At 41.1% G+C, this 23,663-nt stretch overlaps 1 protein-coding gene across 1 annotated transcript; it reads right to left on the bottom strand.

Annotated features, from left to right (window-relative positions):
- Positions 1–786: 786 nt before the first annotated feature.
- HACD2 (3-hydroxyacyl-CoA dehydratase 2) lies at positions 787–21,806 on the bottom strand. The gene is made up of 7 exons (XM_071563016.1): positions 21,625–21,806; positions 14,996–15,113; positions 14,624–14,642; positions 11,031–11,119; positions 5,155–5,276; positions 4,349–4,527; positions 787–3,651 (listed from the first exon to the last, which is right to left on the bottom strand). Exons 1-7 carry the CDS (start codon positions 21,753–21,755, stop codon positions 3,569–3,571), a joined length of 741 nt encoding a protein of 246 aa, XP_071419117.1. The 5' UTR covers positions 21,756–21,806; the 3' UTR covers positions 787–3,568.
- Between the last annotated feature and the right edge of the window lie 1,857 nt (positions 21,807–23,663).

The raw sequence follows: 23,663 nt of genomic DNA, 5'->3' as shown, positions 1-23,663 counted from the left end.
GATTTGATGTATACTCATGAAAATTTTAAGCTGAAAGACAGGTTTTAAAATGACACTGAAGATTGGTCCACACAAATGTCAACCTTCATTATGGTAACAAAAAACCCACCTTTGATAGAAACATCACATTGTGAAAAATTACAATTTACCTGCACTGTAACCTGCATCTTACTGTAATTTACAATATGAACATTTCTACAATTCCAGTTGTAAACTATACACTGGTAAGAGCCTTGGTGTTTTAGAGGGTAGTGACTAACTCAGACAAAGCCAGCATGGTAGAACATACAGTGCTGTCAACTGAACCAGTGCACACAACAGAGACACCAAAGCAGAAATCGCCTGCTGGTTTGGATATGCTGATAGAGAACATGCAAGCCAAGTAAACAGTCTGTGGGGAAAATAAAACCCTCTGTATTTATGACAAAGAGTACCAATCAAAGCTTCTATTATAAAGTTCACACAAACTGCATTACAACTTCAGTGACAGATGAGGGGAAATTTCCTGTTTTATGAGGAGGAAAAACCACACGTGTGACTGAACTCAGTATTAGGGAACAACCCAAACAGTATTAGCACATCACACTACAGCTCTCACCCAAGATCATCTTCCAGTGATTGCCATGGAAGATAAATCTGAAAAAGCACTGCAAGCTAAGTGCTGATTTTTTGTATATACTAACTGTATGTTCATACTTCAGAATGTAATTTAAAAATCAACTTTGCTGATAAGATTTCTTACTAACAAAGCAATTTATTTTTCTTTTGAAAGAAAAAGTAACTCCATTTTCTTTTAAAAGTCTGAAGTTTATTTGCATTTTTGCAGTAAATCAATGTTTTCAATTAAAATAAATATTCCATGCTTAAGCTTATTCAGTAAAGTTGTTGCTTGTACAAGTTCCCTCCCTACTGGTTCAGCATTTCCCAGGTACCAATACTATCTGACTGCACTGGACACAGATCTGTACTGTATTTTTCTCATCAGCAGAGCTAGGAGTTTTTTCCCTATAAAGTATTACACAGCCCTTTATTTTCTCCAAATTGGACCAACAAATTTGAAACCAAATCTTTTATTTGGGCACAGAAATCGAATTAAGAAAAGTTCAGGAGCTGAGCATCAACAATATCCAATAACATAAGTACATCAGGAAATCAGATCTTTTAGATGGCATCCTTCAGAAATACTGACATCACTTTCTTTAATACCAAGTATAAGCAAAAGGAAATGTTTTGTTTAGAGGTGGAAGTTTACACTTTTGAACAGCAAATTCAGTATAATGTAACATTTATCAGATCACTACAACAAAGCACATAACCTAATGCAAAAATGAATTGAATTGTTGCATCTTTGAATCCAAAACTACTTTAACGTTGTATATGACCATAGTAATAGAATCACAGAATTGTTTAGGTTGGAAAAGACCTCCAAGATCATCCAGTCCAACCTAGCACTGCAAAGTCCCACTCACCATGTCCCTAAGCACCACATCTTTACCTCTTTCAAATACCTCCAGAGATGGGGACTCTACAACTTCTCTGAATAGCTTTTTCCCATGCTTGACAACCCTTATGATGAAGAAATTTTTCCTAAAATCCAATCTAATCTAAACCTTCCTTGGTGTAACAAAAGGCAGTTTCCTCTTATTCTATCACTTGTAATTTGGAAGAAAAGACCAACACCCACCTTGTAACAACCTCCTGTGGTTTTGAATAAAGTCAATAATTGGGTCCAAAGTGTTTAAAATAGATGCAAAGATAATTATTGTCTGTTACCCTCTCTCTGCTTGTGATAGTCCTGTTTGTGTTGAACAGGAAAAGTGCTATATATTGAGAGAGCGGAAAATTCAGTCTCTTTAATGGAGTCAAAGAAAATTACTGAAAAATGCAAAGTTTAAAAAAAATATAGCTGACAAGCATAAACCTAAATAATTGTAAATCCAGTGCTAGTACAGAAAGTCTGTGCCTTCAGTACTTACTGGCTGTGTTTAGGGACAGCTGGGATGTGTTGAGCACAACTGGGCACGTCCAGGGGGAGGTGCTGGCAGACACAGCACGAGACCAGTATTGGTAGGGGGTCACACCTCATCTGTGCACTAAATTATAATGTTACAAAAGCAAAGACAGAAGCCTATGTGCTGTTGTCTAGTGACTCTGACTGGATTCAGACACCATCATTTGGCTATCAATTCCTAACTGAGCCAAGGCCATAATCCACATTTCCGTTTGTCTTTGCTTCGATATCTGCCCATTTCCCTGCTTCCTTTGCCCCTTCCATTCCCTATCCTTTTGCCTCCAGTCAAAAGTTTCTTCATCACCTGGGACACTGCTCATACAGCATTAGTGCTTTCTGCCTTGCTACAAGGCTTTCTTGGTTCTTCCATTCTCTGTTTTACCTTCCCAAGGGAAAGCTAAGCCAGAGAGTCCAGAGAAAGCACCAAGGAAAATGTAACTTTCTGTGGTCTTCCACTCTTTCAAAAGAACAGATGACATAAGGCTTTGCCAGTCTGCAAAAGCAGCATGTAAAACATGAGATAATGAGTTTTCAAAAGAGCAGCTTATGACTTTGCAACACTTCAGAAGTTGAGTGCCTGAAACTGCCTGCAAGGATGTGCCACAGGGGCACCCATCAGTCACTTGAGAAAAGCTAGGTTGAGAAACAAGGCCCCCAAATGATTCCACAGTAGACCAAACAGTCCTCAGCACTGAAAGATGAGTATCACCAACAATGATTGAAGATGATAATTTAAAGTAAAAAAAGGCAGAACTGCACATGTTTATGGTGACCTGCCTCCTTATATTTAAAGTCATTACTGGTACCACTAGAAATCTTACAGTTAGTATTATTTTTTTAATATGTAAAAAAGTATCCAGGGATGCAGTACTTGGAGGAGTTTTAATGTTTCAGATAAGCATTACAGCCTCTGAATTAACAGTGGCATTTGAGTAAACAGCTTAAACAAGATCCTCGGAGAATAAACTCAGGTCAGACACCACACTGTTTAAATTCCTAAAGAACCACATACCCCATAAGCAGTTTCTTGCTCTTGTTCCCATCACCTTTTAAATACACAACCTACCTTTCTAAAATCAAACATTTTGCCCAGATTACATTCTTCACTGAAGCCTCAGACATTATCCAGAAGTATTCCAGAGCATATTGTTTGCTTTCACAGCAATACATACAGTTTCTGGCATGCAGTCAAGCACTTAAAAAAAAGAGGTATTGGTAATATAATCCCAATTCAGGCATTTAGTGGCTACAACTTCATCACTCATACTGCAACCTTCAGGCATTTAATAATAAATGAAATCCATTTAGCACATCATTTAAGGAAAAGGTTAACTGCCAAGCCATATAAAGTTTAAAAGTTTTCTGAAGCACTGCAAGCTGAAAATTATTTCAATGTTTTACACTGTAGAATTTCAGTGGAATCAGATTTATTGGTTATTCTTGCTAAATTATTGGTCTTTTACCTTGGATTTATCTTCGTATATTCTTTACAAATGTGCTGGGTATTGAAAAACTGCAGCATTTTGATGTTTGAAAAGTTCTGAAAAAGAGTTGGAATTACTCCGACTTCCTGTGTTCTTCAGTGTGGGAAAGTACCTTCCGCCTCTGGTGTAGCATATGAAAATACAGCTGAGGAAAGACTGAAAACAGATTTAAGTCAATAAATTTTAAAGCGAGGCTTGTGTGTCAATGCAAGATGCAGTCACATGGTCAAGGCCACCAATTCTGCATTAAAAGAGAACGTGCTTATTGCACTGCTGCTTAAATTATCTATTGCCTTTTACACTTCCAAGAGAAAAAGTGGTATCAGTCTTAGACATCAGATACTATTTTTTGCCAAAGCAATCCCATTTTCAGTTAAATGCAGAATGCCATATTTAACTCTGCATGTACAAGTAGATGATAGAAGTTTCCGGAACTGCACACACCAATAGAAAGAAAATTCACTGCAGGGAGCAAAATGTCCTTCCAAAAGAATGACATTTCCAGATTTGTTTTTTCTCTGGTAATTCTAGTCTCACTTTTTCAGAATCTAAGGCACTTTATACAAACCAGTACCTCTTTCATCTCTTCTCTCTCTAAACTCCACACAAAGCTTTTTTTTCCTCTCACTTCTAAGACCATGTTACACAGTCTGCAGAACAACAAAGTAGAGGATGGAACATAAACAGCAAAAGCTAAAATTCCTATGAGACATTAACCTTTCTGAACCACACAAAAATTGAACAAGGTCGTCAACAGCCTAAATTAGTCAGTTATATTTATGCTAATCCCACAGTTAATAGCTCTTTCCATTACAGCTATTAATACTAAAAAACCTAAGAAACTCATACTTACTTGGAATGTAAGAGATCATAACCAGGATCAGGAATGTATAGTAGTCAAAAGAAAAATTGTACTTGTTGGGTAAACTAATGGAATACAAGCCAGACTGCCTGACGAAGGGTAATGCAGCATATATTGTGAGCAACTCGCCCGAGACGCCCATGGGATACAATACTATAAACAAAGTGTACCTAGAACAAAACATTTACAGAACTAATTAAAAGATACAACAAACTCTGACAAAGTATTTGTTAAATACTACTACAGATATTCAAATTTTACATTCCTAACTGAGTATTATTTTCCTTAGCTCTTATCTGATTAGAGCATGGCAAGCTATGAACATTGTCGCAAGGTAAGTATTCAAATCAGCAATCAGTTTGGAATCCTTAAAAATTACCTTTGAGAATCTAAAAACTACCTTTAAAACTATTCTCCCCCACCTCACACACAATTTATGACTTTCATTTCTAAACTCTTTGGTAGAGGTCATTATGCTACTTAAAACAGGGCCAAATATAGTTGATGTTCATCAATCAGCTTAAAGATTATTTCAAGTATAACCCATGGACTCAACAGTTACTGCTAAATGTCAGTTTACTTACTGTCACCCCTTACTGTTAAATATCAGTTTCTACTCTTTCAGCTTACAATGAAATAGATTTTTTTGTAACTCCAAAATCTGCTGGGAAGTCACATTCACAAACAGGGCAATTACCTCCAGGTAAAATCTAATTTTTTCACTGCAACTATTTTACAAGACAAATATCCCTCTCAAATCAGTGCTTTAAGGCTGTGGTTACTATTATGGTACCAACCTGGCCCATTTGATGAGATAAGGGAGATGGTTTAACAAGCTAAATGTGTAAAAGGAATAACGGATTATCTCAGTGATTGTCCAGGCCACTACAAACAAAAGGACACTGTCTTCAGTTTGTACCTGCAAGAAAAAAAAAGTTCAGTATCAATTCAAGCCTTACCAAATACTCACCAGACCCAAGAAAACCTGACAGAATTCCCATGGGTTGCTTTACTGCATCATTTTAGAGAACAGAGTCCAAGAACGAGCTTAAAAGCAAAATTAGTAACCACAGTAAAAAACCTTCTTATCATGCTCTGTACTTTTCTGGTTGGTTAAGAACAGCTTTGCTTCATGATCAGTTAACTTAAAATCTCACACTCTGTGCAAGGTAAATTGGTACAAGTAATCCTGGAAATACTGACTACAATTCAAACTCTTCCCATTCCTACACAGCTCCTATTTCAGTGCTACGATTGTTTCCTAGTGCAGCACACAGAAAGGATGATTACTGTAACACTTGATATCTGGTTTACACTTTGTATTCTGCTCGTAGTTCATGCCACTTCTGAGTAAAAGCACTGTTTTCCTCTCTCTACATGTGAGAAACTGGTCCTCCTTTTGAGCAGTAGCAAAACAGCTAACACCAGAATTCAGGCTGGGAGGAGACAAGAAAAAGAAGCTCAGATTGTCTCACCTCTAGTAAACTTGACAACTACATGATTCACTGTTCCTTGTTCCATTTTCTGCTTATTGTATCTAGCACAGTTCCTCTAATGTTACACTCAAGGCATTGTATCATGTTTCACTGCTTTACACCTCTTGAGGCCTTTATGTCAGTCACACATCACTGAAACATCTTTTTCTGTATTCTGAAGGTTAATATTCAAAAGCACATATTCTAAAATGAATTGTTTTATTTATTAGATTTTGGAGCATCATTATAAGGTTCAAGTTTCAGATGGACTAACAGTGATCAAGTAGTAGATATAGTGTCACACACCTGCACTTCAGACTCTTGAAGAGAGCAGACATGATCTTTATGCACCTTCCCCCTCTTTCCCTCCCCTCTTCAGCAATTCCCAGCTGTGCAAGTACCCTGAGCTCAAATTCAGTGGACTGTGGGAACAAAAAGAGCTCAACCACAGGAGTCCACATTTTCTCTTTTCCTCCAACTCTTGAAAAAAAGGGAAAAGGAAGTTCATAGGTTGTAGGTGGTACACTCTATTATCTTGAGCAAAACTCATGTACCAGAAAAAAACCCAGTCATGATGGTTACCCAGAAGAAGCTTTGTTACAGACTGCAAACACCAGATTTATACAGAAGTCTTGAGCTATCCTGGAATGTAGAGCTGCTGTTAATCTGTGTTCTGCTGAGTGTAACGTTTCAGGTCACTTCACTGCATTTTGCAGAGAATGCACGTTGTTCTTTTTCCACATGAAACTGATAATTTATTTATATATTAATCTACCTTGCATCATCATAAAAGAGCAAAATCCAAATATTATCTGAAGATTTTCAGACAAGAGACCAAATCTATTTTTACATTTCTACAGGATCCTAATCCTGGCTGAGGTCTGCTTTATAAGCAAGACCTAGTTCCTAACAGGGAAAAGTTCACAGCCCTTCACAGATGATGCTGTTCCACAGGAGCAAAGTGCTCCACAAGCACTCCAGAGCTGCATCTTCTGGTCAAATTGGGAGTAGCAGCTTAGCAAGTTCTAAATGTGAGTCATGGACTTCCACCTGTACTTCAAAACCCTACTTCTTTTTTTCCCTAGCTATGGAAATTTTGGTTGAAGTAACATCCAAGGACATGAGCAAGGACAAGAAGATAACAGTGAACAATACAAATGGAAGTAGAAAATCTGGCACTTACAATCACAGGACTTCTCTAACACTGCCTCCACATGTCTAGTCTTCCCCAGGTACTTCAATACTACAAGTTATTAAAACAGTTCACACCATTATGAAACACACACACAATCCTGTTAAAGTCACTAAAAGAATTACTGATTGTGCCTTTATAGCTTGGGTCTCTTTTTAAGGAAGAAAGAACACTGGAAATTGGTGGTTATTGTTAAACAGTATGTTTTTGACATGCTCACAATCTGTCACAAGTCTGTTGCTATTAGAACATCTCTTTGAGCGCTGACAATTTTTCAGTAGTTCAAATAAAGTTGTCTGAGATGTACATTATCAAACCCCTGGGAACCCATTTACAAAACAATCTCTTGAGAGTCTTATTCATTTAGGTACTGCTAATGCTGCATTTGCATCATTCCTCTTCCAGGCCGAAGATAAGGGGATAGGACAGCAAAGACACAGCAGACCTTTAATAAACCACTAAGCCCAGTGCTGCCCTCAGAACTCAGGTCTTCCTCCTCTACCTTATCTCACACCAGTCTTTCACGGAAGCATTAGACAAAAGTCAAAACACATTTTACACTTTATTTACACCTAATTTGTCCAACTGCCTTAATAGGGGTCAATCATACAACAGGCATAATTTTTTGGCATGTGTTTCAAGCCACTGTATCATCAAGGAAGGTCCTGAATGTATTTTGGCTTATCTTCAATACTGTGAATAGCAGAAAATTTTTGTTAAAATATAAAACAAACAACAGCCTTTTAAGATGCAAAGATGAGAACTGAGAGTTGACAAAATAAAGCCTGAGAGGTTTCTAATGTTTTCCTTATGCATGAAAAGGGAAATTTCTACACATTAAGAGTAACAGTTTGACAAATTTGCAGAAAATTTCAGCTAAACACATAATTGAGCAATCCAGTGCAAAAGAGTAAAACCAGCAGCACCGTGCAACTGTAATGGTGTAAAATGTTGGAACAGCATATCACTCTCCAAAGCACTGGTTCTCTGGGGCAGTAATTAAAAAATAGAAATGAAAACAAGAATAAAAAAGGAAGCTTCACAGTAGGCACAATGGGCCTGACAGACTGTTGTGTTTTAAGGTATTCCTCAAATTTTACATACATGTAAAGCAGTGATGAATACAGCTTTTCAACTGCACTCAGCCAGAGATCTGAGCTTTCCAGCATGGACTTCCTTCACTATAAGTTAATCTTAAATATCATAAATTAAGATGTTCTTCCCTCATTAAGTATTCTTTGCAATTGAAGATATCAATTCACAACTGCAGATACTAAAGTCTTAATTCCCACCTCTATATGCTGTACGTGTTGTCTTTGCAGTATCTCTTTTGACTGTGAGTTCTAGAAAGGTTCCTCTAAATATGCACTGTATTTATCTGCAACTTATCTGTAAATGACCTCAATGGGATAAGCAATAAATTCTTGCTGACACCATTTTTTAATTACCCACTGTAACTGGGTACAGAATTATCAATCAGAATGGAATTCTGCAAAGGTCTGCCATGATGTCACCAGATGATCTCACTGTTCACACAAATTCAGAAAGACATCTTTTGAACTGAAGGGCACTTTCTGTTCTTCTATGCCTACATCCTCCTAGTGCTTCATGCCAGGCTGCTCATCCTCTTCTCTCCTTTGCAGGGGAAACAGTAAAATTCACCAAACCAATTCCCTTCTTGTGTAATGACAAAATGATAACAAGTACTGGATGATGTGCCAGGCCCTCCTCCACTACACTAACAACTGCTCCTACGGTGGAGATAAGGGGAATCTCACTGCTACACAAGGAAGTGTGCAGTGCTTTAACATTTGCCATGCTTTAACATTTGTTATAAATCATTTCATATGGAGTTTAACAACACATCAGCACTGAAGTCAACAAAAAGCACAAACATGTTAGTGGCAAGAAGCATGCTTCAAATCACATCACATAGCTAGAAGTGTATCCTGACAGAGAGGAGGGATGCAATACACGTTTCTTCTTTTAACTACATTATTATATGAAAAAAGTCTGGAAAAGCAAGATACTGAACAAATCTCACCCAAAGAGTTAAAGAGAAAAACTGCATTTTATTTTACAAGAACCTCATCATGCAACTGCATAGCTTACAAGTTCCATAAAGCTGTGTGAGAATTTAATCCTGGACTTCACCATGGAGCTCACTTGTGCAGACAGCCCTTTAGAAAGAGTAGAACACTTGTGACACTTGCAAATACATCTCCCCAGGTGAGACTGCATGCTCCCTGGCTGGGGGGAGGGGAGGGGCCAGAACACAGCCTCTTATTTATTTACTCTAAGTCACAGGGCAAAAAAGCTCATCACAGGATTCCTCATCCTTACCATTCTCATGGCCACTTTCTAAGACATTAAAAACGTAACACATAATACAATCTCTTGCAAGACTTTTAACCAAAAAACCACACAAATGTGAGGAAAAAAATTTGCATGAAATATTGTTGAAAGAATCCTTGTTGAAAGTTGAATGTTTGGCTAAACTCATTGCTCCCGCTTTCTCCCACTGTGCTGGTTTTCTCCGGTGAGAATGTGAGCATAAGTTTCAAAAAAACCTTACCCACAATCATATTTCAGGCTTTCCTTTGATGACAGACAACACATGGAATAAATCCAATCCATGCAATCTAATCTTCAGCATTAGGGTTACTTCAAAATTAGGAGACAATTCATAAAACCAGATTATCATTGTTCTTCCTGAAGCACCAGGTATCCTGACATCACACAGGTAACAAGCAAAACTACAAGCATATTTCTTTAAAAATATTTTATACATGTATCTAAAATCTAACGTCTTGGGATTATTGCCTTTTTTTGTTCAAAATCTAGTATTTATTTCCAGTAAATTAACATGGACTGGAGTACAATAATTTGCACCAAAAGGGAAATCCATCAGAAGATAAGCATTTACAAGGTTTTAAGTTTATTGAGAAAAATTACATTCCTCCACTTTAAACAGCATGAAACTAAGGGTTCATGTGAACAAGAATTGTAATATCAGAAAGGGCTGTTAATTATTAGGAACTGCAGTGAGTTGTGTTACTCTACATACGGATGGATGCTCTGACAACAGGTTTGGAGTCAGGAAGAGAAAGCAGCTTCCCTGAAGACTTGGCAGTGAGAGAAGGTCATTAAGACACTCTCCATATCAAGTCAAAAATGGTTTTATGTATATATAATGACACTAAATGCCTGTCAGTTATTTCAGGCACCCATGCTGACACTGGCACCAAGGCTAATTTCTTTCTTTAATGAGAAGAAAACCCAGCACAGATGAAGGATATTTGGGCTACTACAAGGACTCAGATGACATGAGTCAGTCAGCTAACCTGTACCAATTAAAGCTTATTTGGATTTTAAAATAGCTGTCAGGGATGATTTTCAAGTAACATGGCTTCCAAATGATTCTACAGAGCTCTGTGTAAAATACAGCACTATTGTGTGTGGAAAGCAGTGAGGAAAAACATGCAGGCCCCAAAACCCACCTACACTTCAATGTAAAAAAGTCAAATGCAGGACAGAGGAAAGATTATCCTGCAGTGACAACACAGAGCACCGAGGCACTGTGTGCACAAACAGCTGAGGGGGATCTTCAGATGCCATGGACCAGAAAATTAATTGTGTATGGAGGAGGGGCAGCAAGGAGGTGTCTATTAATTACAGCACTAATTATATCAATACTAGAAGGCTGTTCCAAATTCTGGGTTCTGTATCACACACTGGAACCTCTTTAACCTCCAGTGAGGATTGCAAAATCTGTTCAAGAGATGCATGTCTCACAGTGAGAGAATCAGACCTCACTCGCTTTGATTGTCAAGAAAAGACGATTTTGGATCTATTTTTATTTCTTTTGATCCACAGAAATTCACATAAGCAATTTCACATGTTGGGATACAAACAGAAGACATTTTAAGAAACATAAGACAGCGATCAACACTTGCTTTTCAGCATGGACCAACAGTTTTTTGCTCTATTTGGTAGCTTGACTTACCTCTTTCACACTATGTGTTACTGCCCATGTCAGGAAAACCCTTGACATCACTTGGAAAGCAGTCAGGACAACAGAAGAGGGAACAATGCCTGGAAGATATTTTGCAATTAGTAAATATTCCCAACTACTGGGGTGAGAGATAGGGGCAGGGAAACAAAACACAGCTAAACCAAAGTCCAGTTATTTAAAATTTTTGGAAGGAAGGCATTTAATTTTTTTAATTTGTAAGTATGAAGTCTGTCCTGTGGTACACTTATACAGCCTAATGCAATGCAATCCTCTGACTAGACTTTCTGCATCAAAATGCAAATAAAAGTAACTGGTCTTGTTGCAATCACAGCACATTCCTTAATACACAGAACAGCTGAATAAGATGAGATAACTTCAATCAAAGAGCTTCTGGGACACAGTCCTTCAAATAAACCCTCTGATTAAAATATCCAAGATACTCTTCACTACTGTGATTTTTAAAATTAAAAACAATAAGATGTTTTGCACAGTATATCCCAAAAAACAACAAGCAAAAAAGTGTAAGGATTTTGCAGAAACACTGATCTAGCCCCCATTCTGGTAGATACCAAGTTTATAATTCCTTCCTGGAAATACAACTCAAAAAAACCCCCTCAAAAGTACAACAAACAAACCCCAAGGAAGAGCTGATGCATTAGTAGGTACAGAAACAACTTGAAGATTTTCTCAAGGAAGCAGATATCACTGGTTCTTCCAAGCAAGTTCTGAGGTGCTGAGCAAACTTCCAGCAAAAGGATCCTATACACTGAGGTCAGACCTGGCAGGAATAGTTTTAGACTGCAAATTACACAAAGTTTCTAAACCTTACATCACAAAGTTGTTTTTTCTTCCAACAGAGTGGTGAAGACAAATGCAAGAGCAGGTGCAGCTCCTAAGGAACAGTAACAAGTGCAGATCACAACAAGCAATACGAAAAGCCTCAGGAAGCTGTAACTCCAAAGTGGGAAAGTGGAAGAGGAAGAAAGAATAAGAAAAGCCAACAGCAACTTTCATTCAAATTGTTTTCATTGACATGTTAGGCTTCTTTCAGAGTAGAAAAGAAAGGAAAATCCTACAAACACAGCTTTCTTCAGTTTTATCACATTTTGTTCATAATCTAATAAATGTTGTAAAAAACCTTGGGGCAGAATTGGTGTCCATTCCCAGACAACACTAAAGAGGTGCTGTAGAACATCACAATCTGTACTGGTTAGTCTCTTTTCTATGACACTAACACACCTTTTCTTTTATACTATTTAGATCATCCCTTCCTAAACAAGAGAGCCTAATATTCCTGCAAAGGAACCTATAAATAAGCCAAAAAGACTGTTAGGAACCATCCAAGATTATCTCAAGTTAGACAAACAAGGTTTTTCATTATAGCCAAGACAATGCCAATCTGTGCCAAAACCAGGAGATCAAAGTAAGTGACTCACCAGCTACAATTCATGTAAACTTTACTTGCCTGTAGTTATTTACTCCTTGCACTGAACAGGTACCTGACAGTCAATCTGAAGCTTGTTATTTTTAAAAACATCTGTCACTACTTGTACCACACTTTACATGCTAGAACAGAGCTCAGGTCTGGAACCAATAAGCAAGTAAGCCATGCCCAGAAGTCTGCCAGATCCTGGAGTCAGCCTCCCATCTCCAGCAGGAAATCCTTCAACTCCCAACAGGTACCTCCTCTGTCCCAGGGGGTTCCCAGCTGAGAACAGGCTGTGTGCACAGCTTACAGGTGGACCACCAGCACCCCTCCATCCTGGGCAGGCTAAGGCAAAGTGCTGACTGGCTTGCAGAGGGTCACTGGGGAGCATCACCAGTGTGGGACAAAGATTGCTACTGCAGTGATTCTGCAGGATGGACCTGTACACACCAAAGCCTTGTTTTTCTCCACTCCCTTCAAAAATTCCCTGTACTACTATTTTTTCTATATTTTGGTGGCTCCTGTCACCACTTTCCACACCAACTTCCTTCAGTCAGCAGCTCTCCTATGCTATCAGTGCCATTCATACACTTGGCTCTGCTACACAAGTTGAGGAATTGCACATTCCCTTTCCTGTTCACTGGTCCCTCCTCTTAGTCTTGGGGCTACATGTTACCTCCTTCCATGTAGAGCTCTCCTTCATTTTTTAAACCTTTGCCACATGTCAAAGTTCTGTTCTCAGCCACACTTGACAGACATTCCCCTATCAATCTTCATATTTTGAAGGACTTGCCTCACAGATGCTAACATTTCAGATTCTGCTGAAAAGATGTGGAGAGAAAAGTTATGCTGATACAGCCATCTGTCACAGAGAAGCTCCTCCACTGACAGAGAATTACAGCTCCAGTTGGGGCAATTAGTTTAGCAGGGGCAAAGGAATCTGTGAATTTCCCATTTCTCCTTGCACAGAAACTTTTGTGAGTCAGTAGGGCCACAGCAAACACCAGCACTGCAGCCAGCTGTGCTACAGCCCCTCACTTGCTTTAGCTGACAAGTGCTTCCACTAACAGGAAAAAAAATCCATGGCCAGTTATAAGAAAATAAGTATAATGCAGAACAATTTCGTTAGGGAAAGCAAAAAGATAGAATAATAATGGTATAAAATATTGCAACATTACCCTAATGGCTCTCTTCACTAATATTAAATTGTGCTATTGAGGATAACGTGGCCTAAATGGATCTACACATCTGATCAGCTGAGCCAGAATTATTCATTTTACACACAGGCTGGTATAATCATCTTGTTTGATGTTCTGCATCAACCTAGAAGGTGAAACACAGGACTCTCTCCTGCTATACATGGATTTGTATGGACATAGCCACACAAGCGTGAGGAAAAGATAATACAATTATTTTTTACACTCAGATTTAGTACCAGTCAATGCTGGTGTCTGCACACAAATTTAGTTTAAGGAAATAGCAGAACATTATGGATTTAGGATGCTAAAACCAGCATTTTATCTGCAAGAATTTTTTCCCAGTGTTGCAAAATTTAACTTGTCCTTGCTACTTGTTAAATAAGACTTCAAAAATTACACATTTTAATATTAATTTCTGACAATTCTTTTAAAAAGTATGGTTTATAGTGCTAAAAACCAGCAACTGAGATTTAGTAAAATTAAGCAGCACTGGAAGGACTGCCCTGGCAGCATTGCTTTATCAAGGACAGAACCAGAGCACCCTCTGCTGACACATTCTCGTACATGAGTAAATTCTCCCAACGACCTCACTTGGTTACTATAAAACCCCACAGGAATTCAACATGAACCGACCGTCTAATACACCCTCCAGAACATGGACTGTTTGTATGATACATGAAAAACAAAAAGCTCGTAGTTGCAGCTTTAGGAACCTTAATGCCATCTTATTCTTTAAATAGTGGCTAGTGAACATCCAGACAGGAGCTCAAGCACTGTTTTATTTTCTGTGATTTACCTTCTCAAATTACATAGTAAAAAACTGGAATGTATTTTAAGCAAAAATTAGTGAGTTATGCAAGAACTAAATCTGGAAATTCACAGACAATGTTTTTTATGCTAACATATGGCTAAAAATGCAATCTTCTATAAAAATAACAACTGAAAATTTGCAAGCTTACCAAGTGCACAGTGCAGGATCTAGAACAGAAAGAAAAATTCAAATCACTAACATTTCAAATTAAGCAATTTAGACACACATTTAGTTCTATTACAAGAGCTTAAGATTCAATATTTGCATTTCAAGATTAAGCTTAATATTTAGCTCTGCTACCCAAGCTAAATAGCAGACAGTAAGTTCCCTTACCACTTGCTAAAAGGAAAAATTCAGTATTTGTGTAAGGTGGATTTCTTATGTTTACTTTCAAATCACTCTATGAAGGCTAATTAAAAAACCAGGTACCTGGAAAGCACTGTCCAACACAAACTGCCTTATTTCTACTGAACAACACATTCATGCAAACAAGTAATGCTAAGGAAGAGAAGACACCTACCTCAAGCAAAGCTCCAGTTTGGAAGAATTTCAAGGGCTTTTCTATGGAATAGTAAAGGCTGTGGTAGCTGCCTTTAGCCAGGTATGCCCGAACTAGACCAACTGCAATAACCAGCCATCTGAAAGAGAGAAAAAAGTCTAACATAAGGAGACATAAAGTAGAGCATAAATACAAAAAAAGTCCTTAATTCCTCTTTCAATATCTGAGAAAGCAACAGGCATGACTATCCTGAAATATATTCATTTCTGCCTACTCTCTGCAACACTGAAGGATTAAGTACTTGGATCTTCTGCAAATTTATTAAGCACCTTTCAGCAGCAACATGATACCAATACCTTTAATGTCTTAGTTTATTTTTCAGTGAACTCTTCTTAATTTATTCATGGAATGCATTAGTGACAGATTAGCATCACGTTCTGATTAGTTTCAGCAGAAAACCATTGACAGCTGGTCAAAGATCTCTTACCACACCGTAACTTTAAGCAGCATGCCATGTATGTATGGCCAGACTTTGGGAATGAAGATTTGGGAAGGGCTCTCCCCACGTGCCCTTCCAGCCTGCACAGTGGATGTTTTAGGTGAGGCTCAGCGTGCGCAGAACTGGCCCCACCGTTTCAGTCCCAAGGTCCATCTGCCACGGCCAAGCGAGCTTGGACAGTGACAGTGAAGTCCTTGGGACTGTCACAGCACCCGGTACTGACCGGGGCTGACTCTGCTGAGCATCTGAGATCTGACGGGATGGAATGGCAGGGAGGCATTTACTGCCAGGGGACTCGAACTCAAGCCTTGGGATCTTGGGATTGAGAGTCCAGAGTGCTCTCCTTTACACCACGGGACTGCCCCCAGCGGAATGCCATAAACAAGATTTAAAAGGTATTCATTGTAATATTCAGTACAAAGTAAACCCCTAGAGTCCACGATAGGTCATCCAGGTTAACTGATGGCATATATTATATGAGAAATAGTTATAGAAAAATAACTGCAAGGAAGCTGAGCCTGCTAAAGCCTTGAAGGCATAGCTTTGCTTTCAACAAGATGTCTATGCCTATATAACTGCAACTGTACTTTGAACCATGTGACCTGCTAACCCAGGGCTGATTTTCCCCTCAGGTAACTTAAAGAAACCTAAAAATGTTTTGTCCTGGCCAATGATGTAACACCTTTCACTACCACACCTGTATGTGCCACGGCTTGCCCACAACCTCAGAAATTCTTCAGTGAAGCCTGTGACCAGCCACAAAACTGAGGTGAGTGCTCAACCCTGGCCAAACACTTTTCATTTCAAATTACCATCTAGAGTTTACTTTGGTTTCCAATTGCTTGTGGCAAACATGGGGAGAAGGGGTTGGTTGGTCAATAAACAGTGGAAAATCCTTAACAGCAGCTCCCAAACTTCTCACTGACAAGCTCATCCTGGCTGTCTTACTCTCAGCTACTTCGAATGCCACCTATTTTACCTCCACCTCCCTCCACACCCCTCGTGGTAAGTCACTAAGTGTCTCTGCTAATAACAGTGCACCACAGTGAAGTGTGGACAGACATGCAGCAAGGCCCCTCACTATGCAATAGCTTTTACCCTTCAGAAAAGACCCTGCAGCTGTGGTTTGTAACAGGAAAGATGAAGAAATTCCCTTCATTTACAGCATATTAGGTCTTACAAGTACCCCATTAGCTCAGGTATTGCAAAATATATAAAAATATTATCCCAAATGTAATCATTGTTTGAAACATACAGTGAAGTTCAGATTTTTCAATAATAAGTAACTCTGGCATCCAAGGTTGTGTTCGTAACATCTGTTAGCAGAACTGAAAGAAAGCTAATTCATTTCTGCCCCAACTCCCTGAAGACAAGCACCAAAGAAAAGCTGTAGGAGTGAGGAAGACAAATGGCAAAAGAGAAATAAGCCCTCCCTTTTTCAAAGTGACAAGTTATTTCACTTAAAGCTGTCTTGTGAAACCAAAGGACAAACATTTGCTGGGTAATTTAGTAAATTGCTGTTTACAAAGAATGGATCAGATTAATTTTGTATTTGGACCTGAGTGTAGAATAAACCAGTAAGCACCACAGTATTAGTGATCCTCCCCCTGCAACACTGACTGCTTCTTCCTTAGAACAGGAAATCGGAGCAGGTTGACTGTTCTGTTCTTATCTGTCAAGTTTTTTGTTTTCCCTTCCACGTTTGCTGAGAAATTTGGCTGAATTGAGCAATTTCTCCAGTTGCACAAGACACCAGTTCTTGGCTGTGCCTGCAAACTGTTCTCACCTTAACTGAGTGACTAGCAAAGTCCATGGCTCTCTGAGATGCTCCAGCCTTTTGCTCATCTCCACCCTCCTGCCAGGTCATTGTCTCCAGAAAGACTGTACTTTCCATTCCATTTGGTGTCTTTCAAAAACCATTTAATACAGATAAATGTATTAATCTGTACAAAACTAAAAGCTGAGCCTAGTTTGTGCTGAAGCTTTTAGACCCTCTGTCCTGCTTCTGGGGTGCTTAAATAGTTCTTCACCCTCTCTGGCAGGAGAAAATGGAACAGGAGAAGGTGAAACCAAGGAGTATCAGCCGAAAATGAAACTTGGCAAGAAGTTTGAAAGGGCAGCAAAAGGCACCACTGTCTCATGGAAGCTGAGCTGTAAGGTAGTTTTTTCAGCTTACTCTGACGTCCACCTGATACACCAGCTGGAGTTACATTTATTAATTACTGTGGAAATTATGTCTAATTACCGCTGCCATGCATGTAAACTTCAAGCTACACTATGAGACTGTTTGATTAATCCAAACTAAGAAAAATGAATACTGCACACACATGAATTTCTAACTTTCAGTTGCTTAGACCTGATAGAAAAGCCTCATGCTCAGGTCCTTACTTTAAGTCCCTTTATTTCTCTCAGTAATAAAAAGGCATTTTCTTATGCAATGTTTTTCTGCATCATTTATGCAAGATAGTACAGCAAAGCCATGCAGTGAAAGCACCTGCAAAGGGAGAAGTGCACTTTGACTCTCAACAACCACTTACAGAAGAAGTGGACAATGAAACTCATAACCCTGAACTCTCTTTGCTCACCACTAACACAAACCCTTGCAAATTCAAAAGCTATTACATTATGATCTATCTTGTTCAGTGAGATTCTTTCAAATTTTCTTGTTTAAACCACCATCAGCTACTTATACTCAGAAGTACTAGTCAGTTATGGCACAGAATCACTTTTAAAGCAGCTTATCAAACATTCACACAACTCTTAACAGCCTGCCCTCCCCTCCCTGCCCAGCGCTGCTCAGGGATTTTAAGTCAACCATGGCTTTTAGAAAACAACTTCTGTGCTGCATCTGTGCCTCCAGAATGAGCTTCCTGTGCCAGGTCAGGCATGACTACAGGGCTCCAAACTGTGATGGGAAAACTGACTGAATCCAAGAGAACCAATGCAGAGCTTCCTGCAGCTTAATAGCTTGAGCCATGGATAAAAAAACCTGACAACCAACTGCAGGACTGGTTATTTCCTTTTGTCCCATGTTGGTCCCTTTTCTGAAACACCCAAAAGATGTGAACCAAATGCTAAGTGTATGCAGCTCCATCTAGGGATCCACAGGTATACATACTTTTTCTACTGTTTTGCTCTTGTAAAAGCCACTATATTAATAGGTGTCTATATTATAGAATCGATTGGGTTGGAAAAGACCTCCGAGAGCATCAAGTCCAACCCTTGGACCAACTCCAGTCCCTTTACCAGATCATGGCACTCAGTGCCACGGCCAATCTCAGTTTAAAAACCTCCAGGGATGGTGAATCCACCACCTCTCTGGGCAGGCCATTCCAATGCCTGATTACTCTCTCTGTAAAGAATTTTTTTCTGATCTCCAACTTAAATTTCCCCTGGCAGAGCCTGAGCCCGTGCCCCCTTGTCCTGTTGCCGAGTGCCTGGGAGTCTACATGAATTGCACCATAAAATTAGAAATTAGATCTATTATTTTTGCAAGATGGGTTTTCTTTAGCTAAATCAAGAAAAATGCAAAGTAAATACATTAACATTATGTTGAGATTTTTCAATTGTTACTTGATCCATTTTAAATAAAGCTAATAACTAAGGCAACTATGGTTTTAAATCATTTACTTTCGTACCTATGTACTGTACAACAATGTTGTTGTGTGCTTCAGTTTATAACCCACCTTTTGTAAAACAAAACAAACCACTTAGAAAAATCCCATGTGCTTTCTCATCCTCGCTTCATCATCCAGGCACCTTCATTTTTTTGGTGTTTGGTTTTCACAGTTCTCCTTCCAAGGCAGTGCAGTCTGAGAAACTAAGTCTAAGCCCTGATTGACAGAGGGTCAGTAACTAATTACTGTCATCAGCATCAACCAATCATCATCTGAACAACTGAGGTTCTGTCAACCAACTCCTAAAAAACTATCTTTTTAAAAGACTTGATAATAGGAAGAAACTAACCGAGGTTTTTCCTAAGCTCAGTTGTGTATTGTGGAATTTCAGCTGTGTCCAGGGGAAGACAAATTATTAGTCAAGAGCCCCCAGTGACCTACCCCAGAAGAAGGGCAGTGAGAAACAATCCAAAAAATACGACTCCTAATCACAGGACTCTTATGGTATCTCCCGAAATTGAAGAAATTATCTAATGACAAAGATGCCCAGAAAAAAAGCAGCTCATGTTAAAGCACTATAAGCCACATCCTGCCCAAGACTGGAATTTTCTAGGAGGTTTGGTATAAATCAGGAAAATGGATAACATCATGATCAAGATTTACATGACAACAGGAAGCTAAATAAAGATTTATGCTATTTATTTCTGAGTTTCTAACACCTGAATTTGTTTTATTTTTTAATTCTGAAGAAAAAGAAAATTCCCATGCTCAGGAGCTTGCCTGCCATGATAAAAAGTTCATGACATGTAAAGAAACTTTCCATTTATACCACAGCTTCTCTCCCGGGTTTTTGAGATCTTTTAAAAACAAGTGAACTGCATATGAGCAGGAAAATGAGCAGGCAAATGCTTTTACTTCTCAGAAGAGCTCAGAGAGGTGAATTGGTTAACATTGTGCAGGGCCACCAACACAAAACTGAAAAGGCTGCCTGACTGCCTGTATACTGTGTTGTACTACTCTTGTAATTAAGTATTTCTGAAATAAGGGACTCACATAAATCCAGCTGGTGGGTAATTATCATTCCCCTCTGGGTGAAACACCCTGTAAATACCGTATGAAGCCACAAACCTGCTTAGCAATGGTACTTCACAGTAACGTGGCTATTGGGAAACGGGTGTAACAAGCACCTTACAAGAACTGAGCCCTCCCAGCTCAGCTCCCTTTGCTCCACACAGGTGTAACTGTACTGAAAGCTGAAACAGCACCAGCTGTCCCCAGCAAAGACAAGAACCACTATGGCCAATTTCCTTATTAAAGTAAATTGTATCTATATTAGTTATGCACTAATCTTCCCCCAAAATAATGAGACTAGTCTGTTTGCTTAACTCACCTGCCAGGATTTATCTAGCAGAAAACAGGCTCATTTGGGATACATTTTAAAGGCTCTTTTCTCCTCCCACCCAAATATCCTCAATCTTGCAAAGATGATTTTATTTTTATCTTAATTCCAATAAGATGCCACTGCCACTTTAAAAAAAAAAAAAAAGAAGAAGGAAAAAAGTCTCCTTTATCTCAAGAGCCCCCAGTTGTCACTACTTTCAAATTTGTGCCCAAGGACACATCTGTGCAGGCACCAACCAAGCCCAGTCTCCATTTTGCCACACGGGGCAGAGCCCCAAGCCTGCCCAGGAGCTCACATGTCACAAGCAGCAGCTTTCCATCTCCCATTACGGAGAGCTAAAGGGCTTATGAGGCAATCTCGCAGGGCTCAACAGCTTTGCCTTCTTAGCTAGTGCTGTGGATGAATTCCCTCTGTTGGGATTCACCCCCCTTCTGAACAGTGCCACAAACGTGGTGGTGCAGGAACAGCGAGGTACGGGCATCTGGGTGTGAAAGTTGTCAGAGCAAACTGAGGTGTCAATTACGAAACAGCGCAGTTCCCACGGAACACACACTTGTGCTGCTTCACATACCTGGTTTTGGAAGGGGCATGTAAAAGACGGGGAGCGCGGGGGGGCTCGGACAGCGCCGAGCGGGGTCACAGCTGGGCAGGAGCTGCCGAGGACTCGCCGGGGCTGTGCCGGGGCCGCAGCGGGGGCGGCTCGGGGGGCAGGCGGGCCCCCAGCCCGGGGATCGCCACGGGCTGCGAGGGGCAGGGACGGGACAGCCCCGCGTCTGTGCGCACAGGAGCCCCCTCTCCGGCACAAGGAGCAGCGGGACAGGGTTGGGCGGTGTTTTCCAGCGTTACCCGAAGTGCGAGGCAGCAGCTCCGGCAGCGCAGGGCACGGACAGGCGCCTGCACCCGGTCGGGACAGCGGGCACCGCGGCCGGAGAGCGGCCCCGTTCCTTTGCCTGCACCCGCTCCCTGCGGCGCGGGGGAGCTGCCGGGAGATGCGCTGCCCTGTCCTGACCTGTCCTGTCCTACCCTGCTGTGCCGTGCCCTGCCCGGCCTCACACGCGGCCGCAGCCCGGGCCAGGGGGGCGGCGGACGCGGCCGGGTAGACCCCGCGAGCGGCGCAGCGCACGGTGCTTACCCTGCCGTCATCACCACGTTGTAGATAACGAGGTAGCCCGTGGCCAGCGCGCCGGGGCCCCTCCTGCGCCGCGCCTGTTGCCCGCCGTACCCATTGTCCGCCCGGCTCCCGCCGCACCCGGCCGCCGCCATGTCGGGCGCTCCCGCGGCTCCGCCCGCTCCCGGCGCGCCCGAGGGCGGGACTTCCCGCCGTGCCCAGCGCCCCGCGCAGCCGCCCCCAGCGGCCCAGGCGGCGGGAACACCGGGCGGGAATGGCCGCGGGACACGGGAGCGGCCCAGGGCGGTGGGAGAATCGGGGCGGGAACAGGCGCGGGAACCCCCGGGGCGAGAATGGCCGTGGGACACGGGAATCTGGGAATGGCCCCGGTCCGTGGGACACGGGAGCCCCCGAACTGGAAGCGCCTGTGCCGTCCTGGGGAGCCCCCCCGAGGATTCCCGGCCGGCGACCAGCGGCCTGTTCGGTCGCTTTTTAGGGAACGCTCAGAATGCCCCTCTGCGGGGAGAAATAGGTTTGCCATGTCCTTAGAGACGTTAATAGCGTTAGTTGTCACGGTAAGGTTATTTTTGGACTATTTAGTAGGTTTTCATCACTTTTATAGTTTGGAGAAGACTGAGAGGGGATCGCATTAATGTGTACAAATATCTCAAAGGTGGGTGCCCAGAGGAGGGTGCCAGGCTCGCTCCGGTGGTACCCAGCGACAGGACAGGGAGCAGTGGCCATAAACCAAAACACAAAGGTTTTGCCTCAACATGAGAGAGAACTTGTTTCGTTGCTGGTGGCCCTGGAACAGGCTGCTCCCTCTCTGAAGACACTCCAAGCCCACCTGGGTGCGGTCCTGTGTCCCCTGCTCCAGGTGCCCCTGCCTTGGGACTGGATAATTTCCAGAGATCCCTTCCAGCCCGAACAGTGCTGTGGTTCTGTGTATGAAGAAGCTGCCGAGCGGAGCCGGGGCTGTAACTCATTTCCTGCCCAAGCCCCACACAGGAGCAAAGCTGCAGAGCATTACTTTCCCAGCAACACACGTTCATGCATCCTCTTCAGGGCAGTCAGAAATACCTTCCTGGAGAGCTGCAATGGAAGAATTTTGATTTTCTTTGCCCTACAGAAACTGTAAACACTCTCTGGAGTTACTTCTCAACTTCCATAAACAAGTCTCAGTTTATTTCCCATACATGTCATGGTGCAGTCCCTTTATGAGCGGTGCAGAATAACAGCATAAGCCTCGCTTCCCATCCCAGCAATACACAAGGATTTATGTGGCCTAATAAAGTCATGGCATTATGTGCATGTCTCTTGCAGGTAACAGGGCTCAGAATGCAAAGAGGATTTATGAGAATTCCATTTTCAAACACCAATGTTTTAGTGTGATGTTTCAATAAATAAATTTTAGAGAAATCATTCATTATTCGTGTATGCAACTAAAAAAAAAGTTCTACGTTTTCAAAGCCTGACAGTCACTGCGAGGAGAGGGCTGTGGAGTTTGGTGCTGTCCTCCGTGTGAGCAGAGGGAAGCAGCAATCCAGCACTCTGCATGCCAAATATGCAATTAGCAAAGGTCTCTTCCATCAACCAGACATATGCATAGGGTGCTTGGGTGGTTGCACAGGCCAGTCATTAAGTAAATTAAGTTTCTGCAAATCCAGAAAGACAAGTACTGAAAGCAACTAGTCCCAAATTTTCCATGTTTCTTGAGAAAAGTGAATGCCATGCAAAAGACACAGAAAGAGAATAAGTGGTCCATCTTGGACAGTATGGGTGTCTTGCATAACTCTGCTATCGGGGGTTGTTTCACACCAAGAGTGGCTTTCTGCAAACATTATACAAGCAAGACAAGGTTTATAGAAAGAGGTAATGCCTTTTATCAGGCCAATTGGGATGGCTGGAAAAATGAGACAGGGTTTCAAGTACATAAAATATCTTTCTTCAGTGGAAATAAAATTCTGTTGTTCAAACAAAAAATTGGAGGTGAAATACAGGGTGGAATCAATTGCTGAGAGCTGAATTAGATGTGTATCACATAATTTTGAAATAGAAGTCAT

Source organism: Pithys albifrons, chromosome 8 (genome assembly GCF_047495875.1).
Source record: "Pithys albifrons albifrons isolate INPA30051 chromosome 8, PitAlb_v1, whole genome shotgun sequence".
In the NCBI taxonomy this organism is placed as follows: Eukaryota; Metazoa; Chordata; class Aves; order Passeriformes; family Thamnophilidae; genus Pithys; species Pithys albifrons.
The sequence above is the reverse complement of the archived record's forward strand: the minus strand, read 5'-3'. Positions and strand labels throughout refer to the sequence as shown.